The sequence below is a fragment of the Bufo gargarizans genome, chromosome 9 (genome assembly GCF_014858855.1).
Source record: "Bufo gargarizans isolate SCDJY-AF-19 chromosome 9, ASM1485885v1, whole genome shotgun sequence".
Lineage (NCBI taxonomy): Eukaryota > Metazoa > Chordata > Amphibia > Anura > Bufonidae > Bufo > Bufo gargarizans.
In genome coordinates, this window is record NC_058088.1 from 38,567,341 (window position 1) to 38,585,324 (window position 17,984).

General features: G+C 41.4%; 1 protein-coding gene across 1 annotated transcript in view; it reads left to right on the plus strand.

Moving 5' to 3' along the window:
• STK26 (serine/threonine kinase 26) overlaps positions 1-15,325 on the plus strand; it is a 92,263-nt gene extending 76,938 nt beyond the window's left edge. Inside the window, exons 6-11 of the mRNA XM_044305772.1 lie at positions 3,821-4,006; positions 7,807-7,949; positions 8,296-8,389; positions 10,554-10,616; positions 12,942-13,078; positions 14,674-15,325. Of these exons, the coding sequence (XP_044161707.1) occupies positions 3,821-4,006; positions 7,807-7,949; positions 8,296-8,389; positions 10,554-10,616; positions 12,942-13,078; positions 14,674-14,695 (645 nt within the window). The 3' untranslated portion in view covers positions 14,696-15,325. The remainder of the gene's footprint in view (positions 1-3,820; positions 4,007-7,806; positions 7,950-8,295; positions 8,390-10,553; positions 10,617-12,941; positions 13,079-14,673) is intronic.
• Positions 15,326-17,984: the final 2,659 nt, after the last annotated feature.

A 17,984-nucleotide genomic window follows, 5' to 3' on the forward strand; every position in this document is an offset into this window, starting at 1 on the left:
ATGCTGCACAGCGCGGCCGGCGATACATCAGTTACAGTATGGGGAGGGAGGAGGGGCTGGAGGCAAGTCGTTATTTTAATGAACAAATTTTCTTTTATTTATTCTATTTTATTTATCTGTTCTGTGCAGTGCTATTAAGAAAATGGCAAGTTTTGTATTTTGTACTTTTGGAGTAATGCAAATATGTTATTTAGTAAAAGATGTTTTATTTTGAAAAACACTGTGCATTTCAGTTCGAGTTAAGCATAACTACATTTCAGCATCATCAGTAATTTGTGTGTGCTTTTGCCTTAAAAATCCAAGCAAAAAGACCTCTAGCACAATTCCCTTAAAATATCGCATCGCATATCGTTATCGCAATTTTTAGGGCCCTAATCGCAATCGCACAAAATTCCCATATCGTGCAGCCCTAGTGCGCACACAGAATACAGTAACAAAACAAAGTACAAACATATATATGACGAATGCGCCTAGAAGAAAACACACATAATTGGCCACTAAGTGAAAATTTATAATATATCATCAGATTAATAGTAGTACTTCTTTTACACCATTCAGGGTGTGTTGTGTTTTTTTATTTTATAAAAATGTAGTGGATAACCCCTAATTGATTGTGTTCCTCAGCAGAAGATGCAGTAAAGTTGCTCCAGGCATTTTAAGATTTCCCTTTAGACCCTGAGCATTATAATAATGGGCGAGCAGCGTCTCCACTTGTTTTGATCACGGTTCTGCCATGTCCCTGTGTGATATTACTGTACTCTTGGCAGTGGTGCCAAGTCAGGCTGCAGTCTGATAGTCCCGGGTTCACCATGCACTGTATCCTGAGGACATCATTGTATGTGTCGACATTATTCATCTGCTGAACATTTCCTTACAATGGCTAAGATGGCTTATAAAGCCTGCTGTCCTTGGAGTTTCCGTAAATTCCGTTCACATGGCTGTATGAGGGCTTATTTTTTGCAGGGAAAGTTGTACTTTCTAAAGGCACCATTTAATATTGCAGAGGATGTAGTGAGAAGCCTGAAAAAAAATTCTAAATGGGGTGGAATTGGGGAAAAAAATGCAAATCTGCCAGTTTTATGGGTTTTGCTTTTACACTATTCACTATATAATAGAACTGACTTGTGCTCTTAGTTTTCCAGGTCAGTGCGATAAAAATGACACCACACACGTGTGTATGTATGTATATATGTATGTATATATATATATATATATATATATATATATATATATAATTTTTTTTTTTTTTTTTTTTCATTGTTTTAATACTGGGGGGATCTTTCTAAAACAAAACAAAAACCAGCACCAGCCTTGTACCTCACCTGGATTCAGAGATCTCTCCATTCATTGCTTCTGTTGCTCTCCTAATTACAAGTTGGCAGCTCAGCAGGTGTGTCCTTTAGCTACAGTAGGTGGTAGCTGAAAGATGGAACTGAGCATGTCCGTCCACCTCACTGAGGTGGACAGAGAACTTGGAAAAAGCAAAAACAGCACTACACAGAGGGATTTCATTGATTCGGTAGCTATGATATAAATTTTTAATTACATGTAATTACAAAAGTTTTACAGATCCAGGTGCAGTTTTGAAAAATGTAGAATATTTTTGTGGGACAACACCATTAAATCTTCTAGTTTGGGTCCAAAGCTCCCATGGAGACATCTGGTAGCTTCGAGGGAATGGCATTATGACTGCAGGATCAGAATACACAGGGCTGTCTGTAATCTCTTCCCATTGAGAACGATAGGCTTCCATAGGAGCTGTAGGCAGAAAATGAGGTTTCTGTGACTCCCCTTGATTTAAATGAAGCCTTGGCCACGCAGGCATATCATCTCACCAGTGAGACACAACTGATGTGTTGAAGGAACCCTCAAGGTAAACCGGACATGCTTATACCTAGTGAAAGGTTTAAAGGGGGTGGCATATAATCCTGTGTAATGCACCCCAGTCCCCCCTCAGGCTCTACACTAGTTCTAAATGTTTGATCTTGTTCCATTTAGAGGTGTTTTTAAATGCTGGAGAGCCTACAGGTCCTCCTTAAAGTGCATTTTTTTTAAACCCTTATTTTATGCGGCGAAATGTAAAATTTCCTCTAATATACTGATTCTACTCTCTAGATCTTTGCTTATGTTTTTTCCTGCAGGGTTTATTGCTTTTATGTGCGTTGTATTATGATAAGACGGTGTTCTGCTGCGCTAGCTGGATTTCTCAGGGCAGCTGTTGTGTATTGTCCCAGAGTGATAAAGAGCTCAGCAGGTGATAAAAATACAGGACTAAACAGCTCGAAAGATAATTGCAGGTATTAGGTGAAAGTGATGTCAGCCGTTACATATCAGTAATCGAAAGCAATCTCAAGACAAAACATTTAAAGGGACACTATTACCATATACGCCTTGTGTCGTGGTCCCCAAGCTTCTTTATTTATAATTTTTTCTTGTGAAATGTGGTTTGTGATCGGAGGACGAGCTACGCTAGACCCTTCCAGCCCCTCTTCTCATTTACCCTTACCTTAGTTATGACTAAGGCCAGACACAAATGAGCAATTTTTATGCGAGAAACTCTCTGCGTGCCGTTCTGACCTCTGCTCCTCTTGACAGGATTGCACAGCATTACAATGATTTATAATGCTGTGTGACCCTGTGAGACCTGGATTATTTTGAATTACAGTGACAGCATTACATCAGTGTAATTCAATACATTCTGTCACTGTAATTCAAAATAATCCAGGTCTCACAGGGACACACAGCATTATAAATCATTGTAAGGGCCCATTCACCGGGCCGTACGGATGGGTTGTCACCCGTTCCGCAATTTTGTTGAATTAGGTGTGGACCCTCTCATTTTAATGGGGCCGCTAAAGATGCGTAAAAAAAAAAGATAAAGCATTTCCTATTTTTGTCCACAATTATGGACAAGAATAGGCATTTTCTGAGATGGTGCCGGCGTTGTGTAGTCCGAAAATTGCGGAACACACACGGGCTGGTATTTGTGTTTTGCGGATCAGCAAAATACTACGGTCATGTGAATGCGCCCTAATGCTGTGTGATCCTGTCAGAGGCGCATAAGTCAGAATGGGAACTCGCACTGCTGAACGCAGCGAGTTTCTCACATTGACCTCTCTTGCCTGTGTCTGGCCTAAGAGTCCAACGCAGGGCTTGTTATGTGTAAACAGATGGGTCTTGCGCCTGTGAATGTGCACCACCTTTGAACTTTGAATAAATTTGGCTTTATCCCAGGGCTGGAGCTGTCTTTTATTTTAGACCATCTGAGTCTTAAAAAAAAAGGAACGTAAAAATGCCTGACAACCCCTTTAAAACCCAGCCCAGTGAGGGATTTGGTATCAGTTAGACCATATGAACTGTGTTGACATATAGGTCTACTGGCCCATATAGCGACAGTGACTTTGTCACCAGTTTTGCCTTGCAGTGCTGGGGTCAAATCCAACCAAGGATAACTGATATTGACAGACATCTGCATAGACTTTGTATGTTGGCCCTAGGTTTGCATGTATTTTCTGGGTTCTCTGTTTTCCTACCACACTTCAAAAGCAGTTTAATATAGAAGTGGGACAGGAACTGATGGGAGTGACTGACCATCTCTGTACAGTGCTGTGGAATATGTAAGTGCTCAGCCGTTCACCAGAGCGCTTCCTTCTAGGAACGAAAGCGTGTCCAGATGGCACAACCCCCTTAGAAGAACACGAATGCTGATATTTTATTGGTTTAGTGCTTGGGTCAAGGATGTTGCTTTACATACAGCATATGCATATTTACACATTGCATTTTGACTAAACTGGACCTGTATCGATCTTTTGTATTTTAGGCTGACATTTGGTCTTTGGGAATCACTACTATTGAATTAGCTAAAGGTGAACCACCCAACTCCGACATGCATCCGATGAGGGTCCTGTTTCTCATCCCTAAAAATAATCCACCCACATTAACAGGAGACTTCAGCAAACCTTTCAAAGAGTTCATTGATGCCTGTCTAAACAAAGATCCATCCTTTGTAAGTATTCCTTTACGCAGAAGAGACGCCCCCTGATCTCAGTGCCGGTTTATACTTGTGCTGCAGTTACTTGGTAATAGAAATAATACATTAGATTAAGGGTCCATTTACACGTCCGTTGTTTCTTTCCTGATCTGTTCTGTTCTGTTTTTTGCGGAACAGATCTGGACAAGTTCTGTACCCATTCATTTTCAATGGGTCCTGAAAAAAATCGGACATTGTGCTGTCTGTTTTTTTTTGTTTTTTTTTAGGACCCATTGAAAATTAATGGGTACAGAACTGGTCCAGATCTGTTCCGCAAAAAACGGAACAGATCAGGAAAGAAACAACGGACGTGTGAATGGACCCTAAGTAGAATATAGATTTGTACCCACAGCCAGCGAGACACCTTCCCAGTGCAGTGTCCAGAACTAAAATCACTGTATATAAGGTACACTATAGAGGGTTTTTTAAGTAATAAAAAAATAAAATAAAAAATTCTCTCAATGATACATGTGGCATTTTTCATATTAGTATGTGTTTTGGTTTTTTCAACCTGTAAAATTATAAAATAGTGGTTGGGATAATTGGGAGCAATGGGACAATTTTTTTATTGTACAAAGTACAACTAATGCCTCATTCACACAGCCGTTGTTTTTGGTCCGCATCTGAGCCGCAGTTTTGGCGGCTCGGATGCGGACCAATTTAACTTCAATGTCCTGTCTTTATGTTGCTCCGTTCCGTGGCCCAGCAAAAAAGAAATATAACCTGTTTGCGGACAAGAATATGCAGTTATAAGTAAAGGCGTTCCATGCCGTTCCGCAAATTGTGAAACACACACACGGACTCCATCCGTGTTTTGCGGATCCGCGATTTGCGTACTGCAAAACACACCACAGTCATGTGCACGCGGCCTAAAGTACAATTTTAAATAGTCTCCCCTTTCCGTTATGATCAGTTAGATATAGGGGGGATATATAATTTGTTTGCGGGGGGTGGCACTAAAAGCTGCTGTGTGGTTTATTGGTTTAGTTTTTATTTTTAGTTATTTATTTTCCTATTTTATTTTTTGTGCCCCCTCCATAAGGTCATATAAGACATTTAGGGAGCATTTTTAAATGGGTCATCAGTATCTGATTGGGGAAGAGGGGGTCAGACACCCGAGATCCCTGCAGATCTGCTGTTTGAGAAGGCACCGGAGCTCACAGTACCGCTGCAGCTTTCCCTAGGCCAGGTCACTAAACGTTCATCGGCCTAGGCGCAGCTCAGTCCCATTGAAGTGAATGGGACTGAGCTGTGATACCAAGCACAGCGGCTATACGATGTACAGTGCTGTGATTGGTGAGCGTAGAGAAGGTCGCGGCGGCAAACGACATGGCCACTTCCTGGTCTGTGTACACAGTGCTTATACAGCTGTGGGAAGGCAGGAAAGGTAAAAGAACGTTTCTGCCTTCTCTATGGGTGAAATGAGAAGAAAAGTATCTGGTGCATTGGATTGTCCTGCAAGAGGGACTTGAAGCGTCAGCATGAAACTCTATTCAGCTCCATTTCTGGATGGATTGCTGCCTTCGTCAGGTCAAGCATAATAGACGTCCAGGTAACCATTGTTAACGGGTAACCACTCTTCTCCGCAGTTAGTAGTGCACATGGGCGATTAGTGTAAAATAGACACAAATGGCAAAATTACCCCTGGTTAAAACTTTTGGACGTTAATATAGAAGATCACCATATAATGGATGTGTAAATCATAAAACATGCGTTCAGAGCATACCTCAGTACATCTGCTGTAGGACTGTCTGTAACACTCCCTGGTTTCCATTACCCGGTGCACTTTGACTCTGACGCGTTCAAGCATCTGGCATCCAAGGGAAACAAAATGGCCACGTGGGATGGCATGGAATGGTAGTTTTGCTACTTGTGACTATTTTATTGTAATCATGTATCTGCACCACCATCTGTGGAGAGGATGCTCTTTTTTTTAAATAGCAGTCACCTTCTCATGTCTTTTATGCTTGACTTGACGTAGGGAGCGATCCACTCTAGAAACACATCATCCGGATAAAGAATTTCCTTCCGACACTTATTTTGAGAGTCCCTCTTGCAGTGCAAATTCAATTCACTGGCTACCTTCTGTCTACTCTTGTGGTTGCAGCCGTATTGGACTTACCTGCACGCTGGTACCCTCAGCAGTGAAAAGAATGTATACTTTTATTAAAATTATTCCTAATTTGAACAACCTATTCACTTGAGCACGTAGCACGCTGTTAAACTTTTGCCCCTTGGCTACACAATCTACGCAGAGGTGCAGCCAACTTTCCTGTGGAGGACTTGGGACCCCTCGTTCTCTGTAACGGTAGTGTTCCCGGAGGTCAAACCCAAACGATCATCATAGCTTAAAGAGGACCTTTCATGGGTTTGTAGTTGGGGAGATAAATATCTGTTCCTGCGAGGTACCTGCTGATGCTGCCACCCCTGCCTGTGTGTTTTCCGTACGGCCCCCCTCCCCCCACAAATTTGCTAATTCTGAGCAATGGGGAGGAGGCGCAGTCTTTCTCTGTGGGAGTCTCCTTCTCCCCTGGTTGTAGCGCTGTCCAATCACAGCGCAGAGCATCACTGCCAGGGAGGTAAGTTGTCCAAAAAAGAAATTGTTTGGCAACCCTGGTCAGTGCTCTGCTAGATCGGTCGAGTGTTGAGGGGATTGTACCAAGATATTGGCAGGTGGATTTAGATGGGCTGACTGAGCAGCAGGTTGTCAGGAAGAAAGCGTTCTTTCCCAACAGTCGGCTTCTCGTTCAGTGAAGGAGGCCGCAGCATTTACATGCAGAGATCCCTCGCCCTACTACAGAATCATGGCTTTTGAGGAGCAGATTGCTGTTTAGGCGATCTGTGGTGCCTGCATGAACGGCAGGATCACCCAATGATCGAGCATTTCGCTTATTTATCGGGTGACCGTCTGCACGTTCACGGTCGTTCCCGATCATCTTGACTATGATTATTGGTGTGTCTAAATCCACCTTAGCTGTGAATAGGTGATAAGTGCTTATTCACACAACCCATAAGAAGTAAATGGTACATGGTTTTTTATTTATTTTTTATTTTTTGGGGGCAGTGTCTCTCAGTATATGGACCTGGAGACCATTTTTTTCCAGTGGTCGTCAGGTCTGTATCCTGCCCAGACACATGGACCTCACTGCCATGTTAGAAATCCTACATGTTTTGCAGTCACATTAGACAACCCTAAGTCTGGATGGAGCAGCATGAGCTCAACCATTCCAGGGACTCGTGGACCTCTATTCTCGTGGTTGTTGAGGTCCCAGCTGTCGGGGCTCGATAGATCAGGTTGCCTATTCTCTTCTCTGAGTAAGGAGGTTAATATCTTGGTACAAACCCTATAAGGCTTCTTTTAGAAACTGAGGTCACAATTCAGATATGAACAATATAAAATTAATGACCTGAAAGAGAATATATGACCTGTGGCAGTTTTACCTTATAGGTCAGGGGGCAGGCATTTTATTTTGCTTATACCGATATTGCCATTTCTGTGTCTTGTTGTGGCGGCCATTTTCACAAGTCACGATGGAAAGTATTCATATTGGTTTGCGATACTTGAATTGGCATCATGTTATTTACACATTTTTTGGGGAGAGGAAGGATATCCCTGTAATTCTAGCCAGCCACATGTAAATCCTATATATTTGGGACGATTCGGTCTGTGTAGTTTGCGTTGTTCCTGCTGTTGGGTAATGCTGTTAATCACCAGCCTGTAAACTGTGAAGGTGTAAAATAAAACTTTTTTTTTTGTTTTGTTTTTTTGTTCCTAGCGACCTACAGCCAAAGAACTTCTCAAGCACAAGTTTATTGTGAAAAATGCCAAGCGGACATCTTACCTAACAGAGTTGATTGACAGGTATAAACGATGGAAGGCCGAGGGGCACAGCGACTCCGAATCTGATGACTCCGATACGTAAGTATTCACTCACGGCATTGTGGGCTGGTTGGAATTAACGTCAAAGAATTGGCGTGCATCAGTACGGTTATAATATTCGAAAATTTATTTAATAGACATACTATATATAGGCTTGTGTTTCGATATAGGGGTTGTGCGATGTGACACACCTTTGGGCATACGCTTTCTGCTGCCTTTACCTTCCTCCTGTATATGATTCCTGCCCACTAGTGATTGTGTACAAACTGGGCCAATACTGGAGAACCAGTTATATGGGCTATGGGTAAAATGTAAAGCGGAAAAGTATGTTTGTAGCAGTGTGTGTAGGAGCCAACCCGTCTAAGCATGGTCCTTATTCTTACAGGGAGCCCAGTAACAAGGAGAACAATACACATATTGAATGGAATTTCACCACAGTTCGGAAGAAACCTGATGCTAAGAAATTGCAGAATGGAACAGTAAGTGTCCGCACTAATATGGTAAAAACAGGGTGCCTTCACACATACATACGTGTTTTTTTGTGTTAGTTTTTTTTCTTCCCCCAAAAAAACCTCTTGGCTTTTTTGGAACATGAAACACAGTGGCAAAACAAAAAAAAATGCCCTACAAACATTATGGCCTTGAGTTATCAAGACCGGCATATGCTACTTTTTTAAGGCGCAGGTCTGGTCATAAATTAAATGTCTCCTCTAGCAGTCCATGCGCCAGACTGAAATCTACTCCAGCTGATGGCTGGCGTAAATGATGGTAAATGTGCCGGGACAAGATGTCTCTGCCCACCCCCTTTTCAGAAACTGCTGAGGAGAGCATAAAAATGCCAGTTGCGACTAAATCTGGTCACAATGGCATTTAAAATGTCTCATATCGGGTTTTGCGACTTTTTTTTAATTTATTATCCCTATTTTAAAGGGGTTGTGCAGTGGAGTAATACTGATGATCTATTCTCAGGATCAGTCATCAATATCAGATCAGCGGGGGTCACTGCCTATCAGCTTTTTGAAGGGGTCACAGTGCTTGTGCAAGCAATGCTTCCTCTTTGCTCGTCCAATTCACGTGACTGGGATCGGCAGTTGCAATTACACTGCACCAGTGTTACAAAGGAGACTACATGCAGGAAGCAAGGCTTGCAGGAGAGCATGGACCCCTTCAAACAGCTGATCGGTGGGGTGCTAGAAGTCGGACTCCTGCCGATCTGATATTATCTATCCTGATATTACTCCAACCTTAAAGACAATTTGCTTGTGTTTTTGGTTTCTTAGTGTTTTTTTCAGATCCCAATACCGTCTGTTGTGTGGCAGTATTTCAGGACTTTTTTCCCCTAGAATTTTTCTATAGTATACAAAAAATAAACAAAGTATGTCATGCCACCAAACAACTTGTGTTTAACAAAGGGAATTTCATGTGTTTTTTAAATATATAATTTTTTTTTTTTGCCCTTTTCAAACCCCATAAACGGCTTAGGCTGCAGGAAGCTTTGTGAAGCCTTGGAAAGGAGTTTTTATTTTCTTATTTTTTTTCATTTTTTTTCTGAGGGGGCTAATTCCCATGTAGATCCCTGTTGACATCACATTTTCAGAATCCATTTGATGTGTTTGCAGGAAAATCTCCTGCGCTGTGGGATACATAGTCTATAGGATCTGACAAATATATGATGTACCTTTTATTTTAATATATACAGTGTAGTGCATTATTCCATGCTTTTTTTATCTTGGTATACGGGAACAAAGAGGCCTAAATTGCACACTTTTTTGCTTTCCGTTAGGTGTTTGGAGCCTTGTGGATATATTTAGGGGCACATTTATTAAGACTGGTGTTTTACATGTTGGTTTTAATAAAGGCCCATAGCTGCCGGAGCTTCTGCCGAAGTTATGAAGAGGCGCCGGCCTCTCAATACCTTTGGCGCGTCCAGTGCCAGTTCTAAATGTAAGGATAGCTTCTGAACTGAACGGCCTGGCATGAGCGAGGAGAAGTCGCAGAAAGCGGTGTTAAACGTCGCGCTGGAATAAGCCTTATATAGGCATATTTCTGTATAATATATGACCCATTTACTGTTTAGCATTGAGCCCTATGGCTCAGTGGTTAGGGTCTTTGCCTTTAGTGCAGATGGTTGTGGGTTCAAAACCCAGCAGAGACCATTTTTAAAATAGTAATTCAATTTCAATACACAGGTGTGTCCCAAACAGGGAAACATTGAATTTTAGCATTGAGCCCTATAGTCAAGTGGTGAGTCTTTCCTTCAATACATACCCTGGGAGCTTTCCCTTTGTACTTTGGCTTTACAAGAACCGTCGGTACTTTTGGCAGTGCCATCATATTAACATAGCAGCTTATTGTGGTACAGCCATAGACAGGTAACTTTTTTTTTTTTTTAGTTTTAACAATTATAGTTCCTAACGTATATTTGCAAATGCAGCTACAGTTTTCCAGTGCAAGTTGCTACCATTAGATACCTTCTGGTACCTTACCTGGAACCCTCTGCATGCTTCACTACATGTGAGAGGAGGTTTCACCGATGTCAGTAAATGTCCATGATGTAAAATAACGGCAGGTCCCTCTACCATACCTACTTACCATATTCATACTGTGTGCGCTCTGTTCATGTTATATGAATTTTTGTTTCAGGATCAAGATCTTGTGAAGACGCTGAGCTCTTTATCGGCAATAATAGCCCCCGTCTTTGCTGAGGTACGACTTCTTGGAGTGTAGTGTGTGTATATTTCACATGTTATACATATCAGTGATCCTGCTGTCAGGCATTACTTTTTATTTTTTATTTTTTTATTATATCTTCCAACAAGGGCATTTTACCAGGCAGGTTTTATGAAATGTGCATTTATACCATCCTTAAATATATTTGCACATGTGTACCAGTCTGGAAGAGGATCCAGACTGTAAAGGGTGCTGGTGCACATCAGTGCCCCTACAGGACTAGTCCTGAGCCCTCATGTGGTTAGCCTGCAGTACTTTTTGAAAGTTTATTTAAAGGTAAGCATTTCCAATAATGCCCCCTCCCCAAATTCTAGACTGTTTGAGAACCTGACCTGGTAAAATTGTCAGATTTATTGCTCCTGCGAAAAATCGATAGTCATAAGGAATAGTGCTCTATTATCACCCTGTGATCTATGACGGCTTACTCAGAAGATTGTCATGAATTCGAGAGTCTCCTTGACCCTGATGTATAGATTAGAGGTGAAGTTGTAAATATATCGCTGTCACGTCGTTATTTCTATTTAGTGGTTACAATGAGGAAGGAATGAAGTTGTCAGCCACAGGAAAAGGCGCCATCTACTAAAAGGTGCTAAATGTCAATATAGGGATGTAGAATAAAATATGGTTAAAAGCATAGTAATAATCACGTGAAATGCATAAATAAATGAGTAAAAATTGGGTGAGAAGGAATGCCCACCTAAAATAGTATCCACGATAATACCGCTGGAAAAATAAAGGTGATAAAAGTTGAATAAGTAATTGGATAACCACCAGCTGAACCCAGAAGTGGAGTCCCCAGCTACCGCACCCCCACCAAAGGTAACACATGAACCTACTATGTAAACTATTGAATCGCCCTCATATTTTATTCTTTCCCCCTAAATTATTGATTGGCCACCTCTATTGGTCAATAACTATTCATAACATTATCATATGCATTCCAAGGTTTTTCCTTCACCCTATTGAGACAATCAACCCCTGGACCACATAAATTACCAACACTAGCAATATGCCTTATTGACTCCATGATTTTATCATTATTTTCAATTGTGATTGCTCCTGAAGAAGGGGGTATGAGGTAACACCCCTCGAAACGCATTAGGCTGACCTGTGATACCATTAAAGGATTTTACTGGAAGTACCATTTGTGGGACTGAAGTTCTTCCTAAGATACTATAAGCGATCCAGGCGGGGGAGGTAGAGTTTGTGGGTGTCTTGAACTTTTTCCCCCAGACCACCTCGCTGGTGAAGTGAGTTATGCATTTATATTTGCAACTTTTATCATCTTTATTTTGCCAGCGGTATTATCGTGGATACTATTATCATTATTTTAGATGGGCATTCCTTCTCACCCAATTTTTCCTCATGTATTTATGCTTTTTACGTGACTACTACCTATTTATGCTTTTATCCATATTTTATTGTACATCCCTATATTGATATTAGGCACCTTTTAGTAGATGGCTCCTCTTCCTATGGCTGACAACTTTATTCCTTCCTCATTATATCTATGTAGCAGTTTCTCTACATATACAGCCACTAACGGCAGCCGCCTACCACTCCTTCTGCTTTTTTGCCAACAACTCTCCTTCCTATTGGCGCCCTGCGGTTACTCTAAGAATGTTTGGACCCAGATCCAAACAGCTCTTTGATTAACGCTCTCCTTATTCTTTTTTGCCCTGTTTAGTGGTTGCGCCAGACGTCCAATGCTCACGTGTTGTGAACAGGCCCACTTTTCACAATATGTGCCATCTGCTCGGATCAATCAAAGTAGCTGAACATGTCTGACGTGTCAACTTGTCTCACAACTGAAATCCGTTAATATCTTGAGTATATACCATCACTTAGGGGTAGACTTTTGATGGGGTCCATTGGGATGTGAATAGACACCAGAGGATCTCCTGTGGTTGTGCCAGTGCAGTAATCCACTCAGAGGTGGCAGGGATTGAAAGCTCCTGAAAAAAACGCTCATCTGTTGTTACTCTAAAATATATACATCTATGAAAGCTAGGGCTATATCCCTTTAGCTATGTTGGGGGTACTGCTAAGTGGTGACCCTGCAGCAGTGCTGGATTTTTTTTTTGCAACTCGCACAGCAATCCCATTCATTTCTATAGGGTCACCGCTACTCTGCTGTCTTGGCCCCAACACATGTTGTGCGACCAGTGTCGCTGTGTACCCTTAATCCATGGGTAAATTTGCAGCAAAACTGAAACAGAAAACCCACCCCATGTTGCCATACCCCTAAGGGAAAGGAGCTAATATACTCCTCGCAGCCTCTGACTGATCTCTCTTTTGCAGCTTAAACAGCAAGACCGGAACAACACAGTGAGGAAAAATGCAATTGAGGAACTTGAAAAGAGTATGAACTTAGCTGAAGCAACTTATCCTGGAATTACTGACAAGATGGTAAAGAAACTTATGGAAAAATTCCAAAAGTGAGTATAGTAATAAATGTGGATATTAAGAAGCCTTAATGCACTGGAAACATGGTGCAAAGTCCGAGACAGAGTAAGAGCTGAAAATGTTAGCATTTCTCTCTGGAACGCCATAGGTTTGTGTTACTTAGTGCCCTCTGGTGGAGAAAACTAGAATTGTTCAGGTGTTAGAAAAGTGGAGATGCTGAAGGGTCTAGCCTCCCTTCATTGTTCTAAGGGGTAAGAGCACTCAGAAACGTTACTCTTAGTGGGAGAATTATCTCCATTGAGGCAAAAAAAGTGGCTTTAAAAAGTTGCAAGCTTCTTTGCATATTTGTTTTCTATGAATCATTGCCAATGAGTCTCCATACCATAGAGTACTTCCACTACAGCATACAGTCTCCATACAGCACCCAGCCTATGCCACGTTCAAGGCATCACACATAGCCAGCCAGCATCCTACCCCATACTGATAAGGGGCTAGCGCCCTGAAACAGCTGTCTACAGATCGATATTCCTTTGTCAAATCCCAGTGCTTGTTGTAAAGTCAGATTTTAAAGCCTAGGTGGCGCTAGCCAGACTGTTCTCTTCCTTGGGAGACCCCTCTTTGCACATTAGTTTCCCATGGAGCTTTGCCAATAAATCTCCATACAGGACTGTTCTCCTTAAGGCTACTTTAACACTAGAGTTTTTTGCGGATCCGTAATGCATCTGCAAAAACGCCTCCGTTACAATAATACAACAGTCATGAACGGATCCGGTTGTATTACGTGTTCTATAGCCATGACGGATCCGTCCTGAACACCATTGAAAGTCTATGGGGGATGGATCTGTTTTCTATTGTGCTAGATTGTGTCATAGAAAACGGATCTGTCTCCATTGACTTACATTGTGTGCCAGGACGGATTCATTTAACTCCACTTCGTCAGGCAGGGTTTTGGTGTCCGGCTCCAGAGCTGAATGGAGACAGAACGGAGGAAAACTGAGCATTCTGAGCGGATCCTTTTCCATTCAGAATGCATTAGGCCAAAACTGATCCGTTTTGGGCCGCTTGTGAGAGCCCTGAACGGATCTCACAAACTGTAAAGTCGAAACGCCAGTGTGAAAGTAGCCTAAGCTGCACAAAGGCCTGGTATTAACTACACAAATTAAGGGTCCATTCACACGTCCGGAGTTTATTGCGGGTCCGCAATACACCCGGCCGGCACCCCCATAGAAATGCCTATTCTTGTCCACAATTGCGCACAATAATAGGACATGTTCTATTTCTTTCTGTAGCCGCGGACCGGAAGATCGTCGGCGCGCTCCGTAAATGCGGATGCGGACAGCCCACTGTGGGCTGTCCGCATCCATTCCGGACCCATAGAGAATTAATGGGTCCGCACAATTGCGGACGTGTGAATAGAGCCTTATACACATAACCTGCAGTGCATGGATATTCCTTGTAGACGGCGGGTTCACCAATATATTCTCCATATTGATAATAGTCCTTCTAGTTTAAACTTTCTAATCTTTCAAATATTTCACCTGTGTGGTCTTCAGCCTGTCATCTAGGACTGTCAGATTGATTTCTAGTCTTTGTGTGTGAATGTTTTCACTTTATTTTGTTTTTTCAGGTTTTCTGTCAGTGACTCCTAAGTATCATGTTATGACCATGACATCGCTGTAAAAAGAAAAAAAAAACTGGGAGGGACACCCACCAAAAGTACTTCATGCCTGGCCGTGCTTAGCATTTTCAGCTCCTTGTGCCTTTTGGGTCTTCGCAAAACACATCCATGACCATGATTGACAATTTGGAAGGAAAACAAACTTTTTTTTTCTTTTTTCTTTTTTTTTGTTATATATATTTTTGTTTTGTGATGGTGTAAATGGTTTTTATATTTTCTGGAAATTATTTTGTAAAGACTGAAGACTTTTACTACTTTAATCCTTTGTTAAATCCTCTACATGTTGATATGCTGTTTTTGCTGTTGGGTAACAGTTGCTAAGTTAGTAACCTGTGCAAGTGATGACAGTATGTTTGTGGTGGTTGTTTTGCACTGTACACTGAAATCTACTACACCCTTTTTTTCTTTTTTTTAATATATATTTGTTCTTGACTTTTGCCATCTATCTTCGAGGTATAGGATGAGACGTGGCTGCACTGTGAAATGGGGGCACAATGGAGCTGCTACACTGCGAACATCTGAATAGGACACTGCAGTGAACGAGCGATTTAGTCCATGCTGTAAAAAAAAAAAACATAAAAAAACCAAAGGGCCATAGAGCTTCCTGGAAATCCTTGTCATGGTCAGTTCTGTCTGCATTTCAGCCTTGGACCGAAATGCCAGAACATTCGGCACTTAAAATGTACACGTATCCTAAAAATGGTGGAGGTCGCCAGTTCAAGCATTGCGGCCTTATGTATAACTAAAGACCAGTCGCCTTGCCACCTGCTTAAGAGCTCAGCTTGTGTGTAACTGCATCAGTGACATCACTGGTCCATAGTTGGTTTTAGCCTTTTTTTCCATAAATATTGGCTTTTGCTTATAGGGAATCTCCACCTTTTTATTGTGTTTTTTTTTTTTTTGTTTTTTTTAGGTCTAAAATTCTGTGTTGATATTTTAATATATCTTTATGGCCTTCAGAGCTTTCCAGATCCCCTTCATGTACAGAAATTTAGAAGATGGCATGCTGTCTACCTGCAGCCACCACTAGAGGGAGCTTTAGAGCTTACTTTATCCTGTTAAAGGGGTTGTCCCAGATAATAAATTTGGCTCGTGGGACCTAATGCTTTAAAATACTTACTATGTACTTATTTCTTCCTCTTGCGCCATTCACTGCACTGTGGTGCTTACATGTGGGTATACGGTACGTGACTGCTGCAGCCAATTACTGTCCTCAGTGGACTCATGCCATATAACTGCACTGCATTAGGTGGCATTGAGCAAATGTATAATTAAAGTGAACCCTTTACATGGGTTACCCGTGTTTTCAGTGTGCACTAAGCTCCCTCTAGTGGTAGCTGCTGGTGGATAGACTTTTTTTTAAATCTGTCTATGCATGGGTTTTGGGGCTCTGTATCGGGGGGGGGGGGGGGGGGTCGCCCAAGGAGCTCTGAACAATAAAATGTTAAGGTAAGAAATTAATTGGCACAGAATTTTTCAACTAATTGAAAAGTGGTATTCAAGGGTGGATTTTCAATGTAAACAATGGCTGGTTCCACTGTGTGCACATTGCAGGTACTTTTAATAGTAAAAAGCTAAAAAAAACAAACAAAAAAAAAACACTGGAGTAACTCTGCTGTGTATATGTCCAGGGTTGCTTGTAAGTGCTATCTACTTACCTTTTCTATACTTGCTGGAAATTCTCATACCCCTGCTCAAAAAAAGCTTAAAATCTGGATGTGAATCTGGTGCTCGGTATATTTAAGTGCCCCTAAAGGAATGGGAGGTCCAAATTCTGACCCAGTCTTTGGTGTCAAAGATAAAGGGGGTGGGGGCGCGCAATGCTTTTGCAGTGACTTTATAGACATGCATTTGGCGCACTGTAATTGTGGGGCAGCTACACAGCAGCAGTATCGCGGGTAAATGGTGACTTGACATAACAAGCTCCCAAGGTCTTTCATGCAGCTTTTTATTTTCTTCAAGGAGAAGTAAAGCAATACATTTTTTCATCATTCCAAATAGACAGAGTATGTCTAACATTATAAAAAAAAATTTTTTTTGCTACTAGAAGGTGCCTGCTTTGCATTGCAGCAGTGTGATGGTAGGCCTTTTTCTTTAGCTAGTGAGCTTACTCAATGAAAGAAAATAATGTAACTTCAGTGCTAGCGCAGGAAAAGTCCGGGTCTCAGAGTATCACTTGAAAAACCTAAAGCCCGCTCCACCTGCACAGGCAAAGTACAGAGACAATGGTTTGCACCAGCATCCCCAAACATCAGATCTCCCATGTAATATATTCCTTATTTTTTTTTTTTCTTCAGACCTTTCATGCATAACAGCACCATAATGTATTTATACTCCTGTGAAAGTGTATTTTAAATCTGTATTTACCATTGAATATACCAGTAACTAAGTTATAGAGATTCTTTCAGACATGACCAGGGAAAGACTTGATGGTTGGCAGTATAAAACAGGAAAATAAAAAATCTTTTCAAACAGCGGGCAGAACTGTAAATGGAAGAATGGAAGTATATTTATGGTACTGCTTGATGGGGTGTTCTCTTCGTCATCCCATGTACATATATACATATATATTATATATTGCTTCCGCATGTACTTCAACGTTTCTGTTTCCTTGAAGGTGGTGTAATTATAATATTATAGTATGTGGTTATATTGCTACATTATAATATTATGATCTGTTAGTGTGCATTTTATGATTTGAGCCCAGATTTTATTTGATTTTTTTTTTATGTTGAAGGGGCTCATACCCACATGTGCCAGTCATTGGCCTGCTCCAGTCCTCCTGTGGACTGTAGGGACAGTCTCTCACGCACCGTACAGACTATCTGCCAAATCTATAAAATGTAACTGGTGCACGACCGGCGCATTTTATCCAATTGCCATTGCAGTGTTTTTGGATTTTATAATGAACTAGACAGTGGTTGTTTAAGAGGATGTGACCGCCAGTATCTGATGCAAATGAGCATGCTGCAGTGTCAAGTAATTGTTTTATAGCTATCCACGGGGAAGATAATGATGGCAGCGTACATACTGCTTTTGCTGTGAAGAACTGGCAGCTCAATGTCTTAATAGCCACATGGAAAGTTTTTTTTTTTTTTTTTTTTTTTTTTTTTTCTTCTTTCCTCTTGCCAATTATGCCACGTGGCCTTGTCCTGCATTTTCAACCATGTAGCGTAAGCCTTATTCTGATCAGGTGCTGGGACCCATTGCCTTGTAGATATTTATATATATATATATATATTGGGTCAGGCTGCAATAGG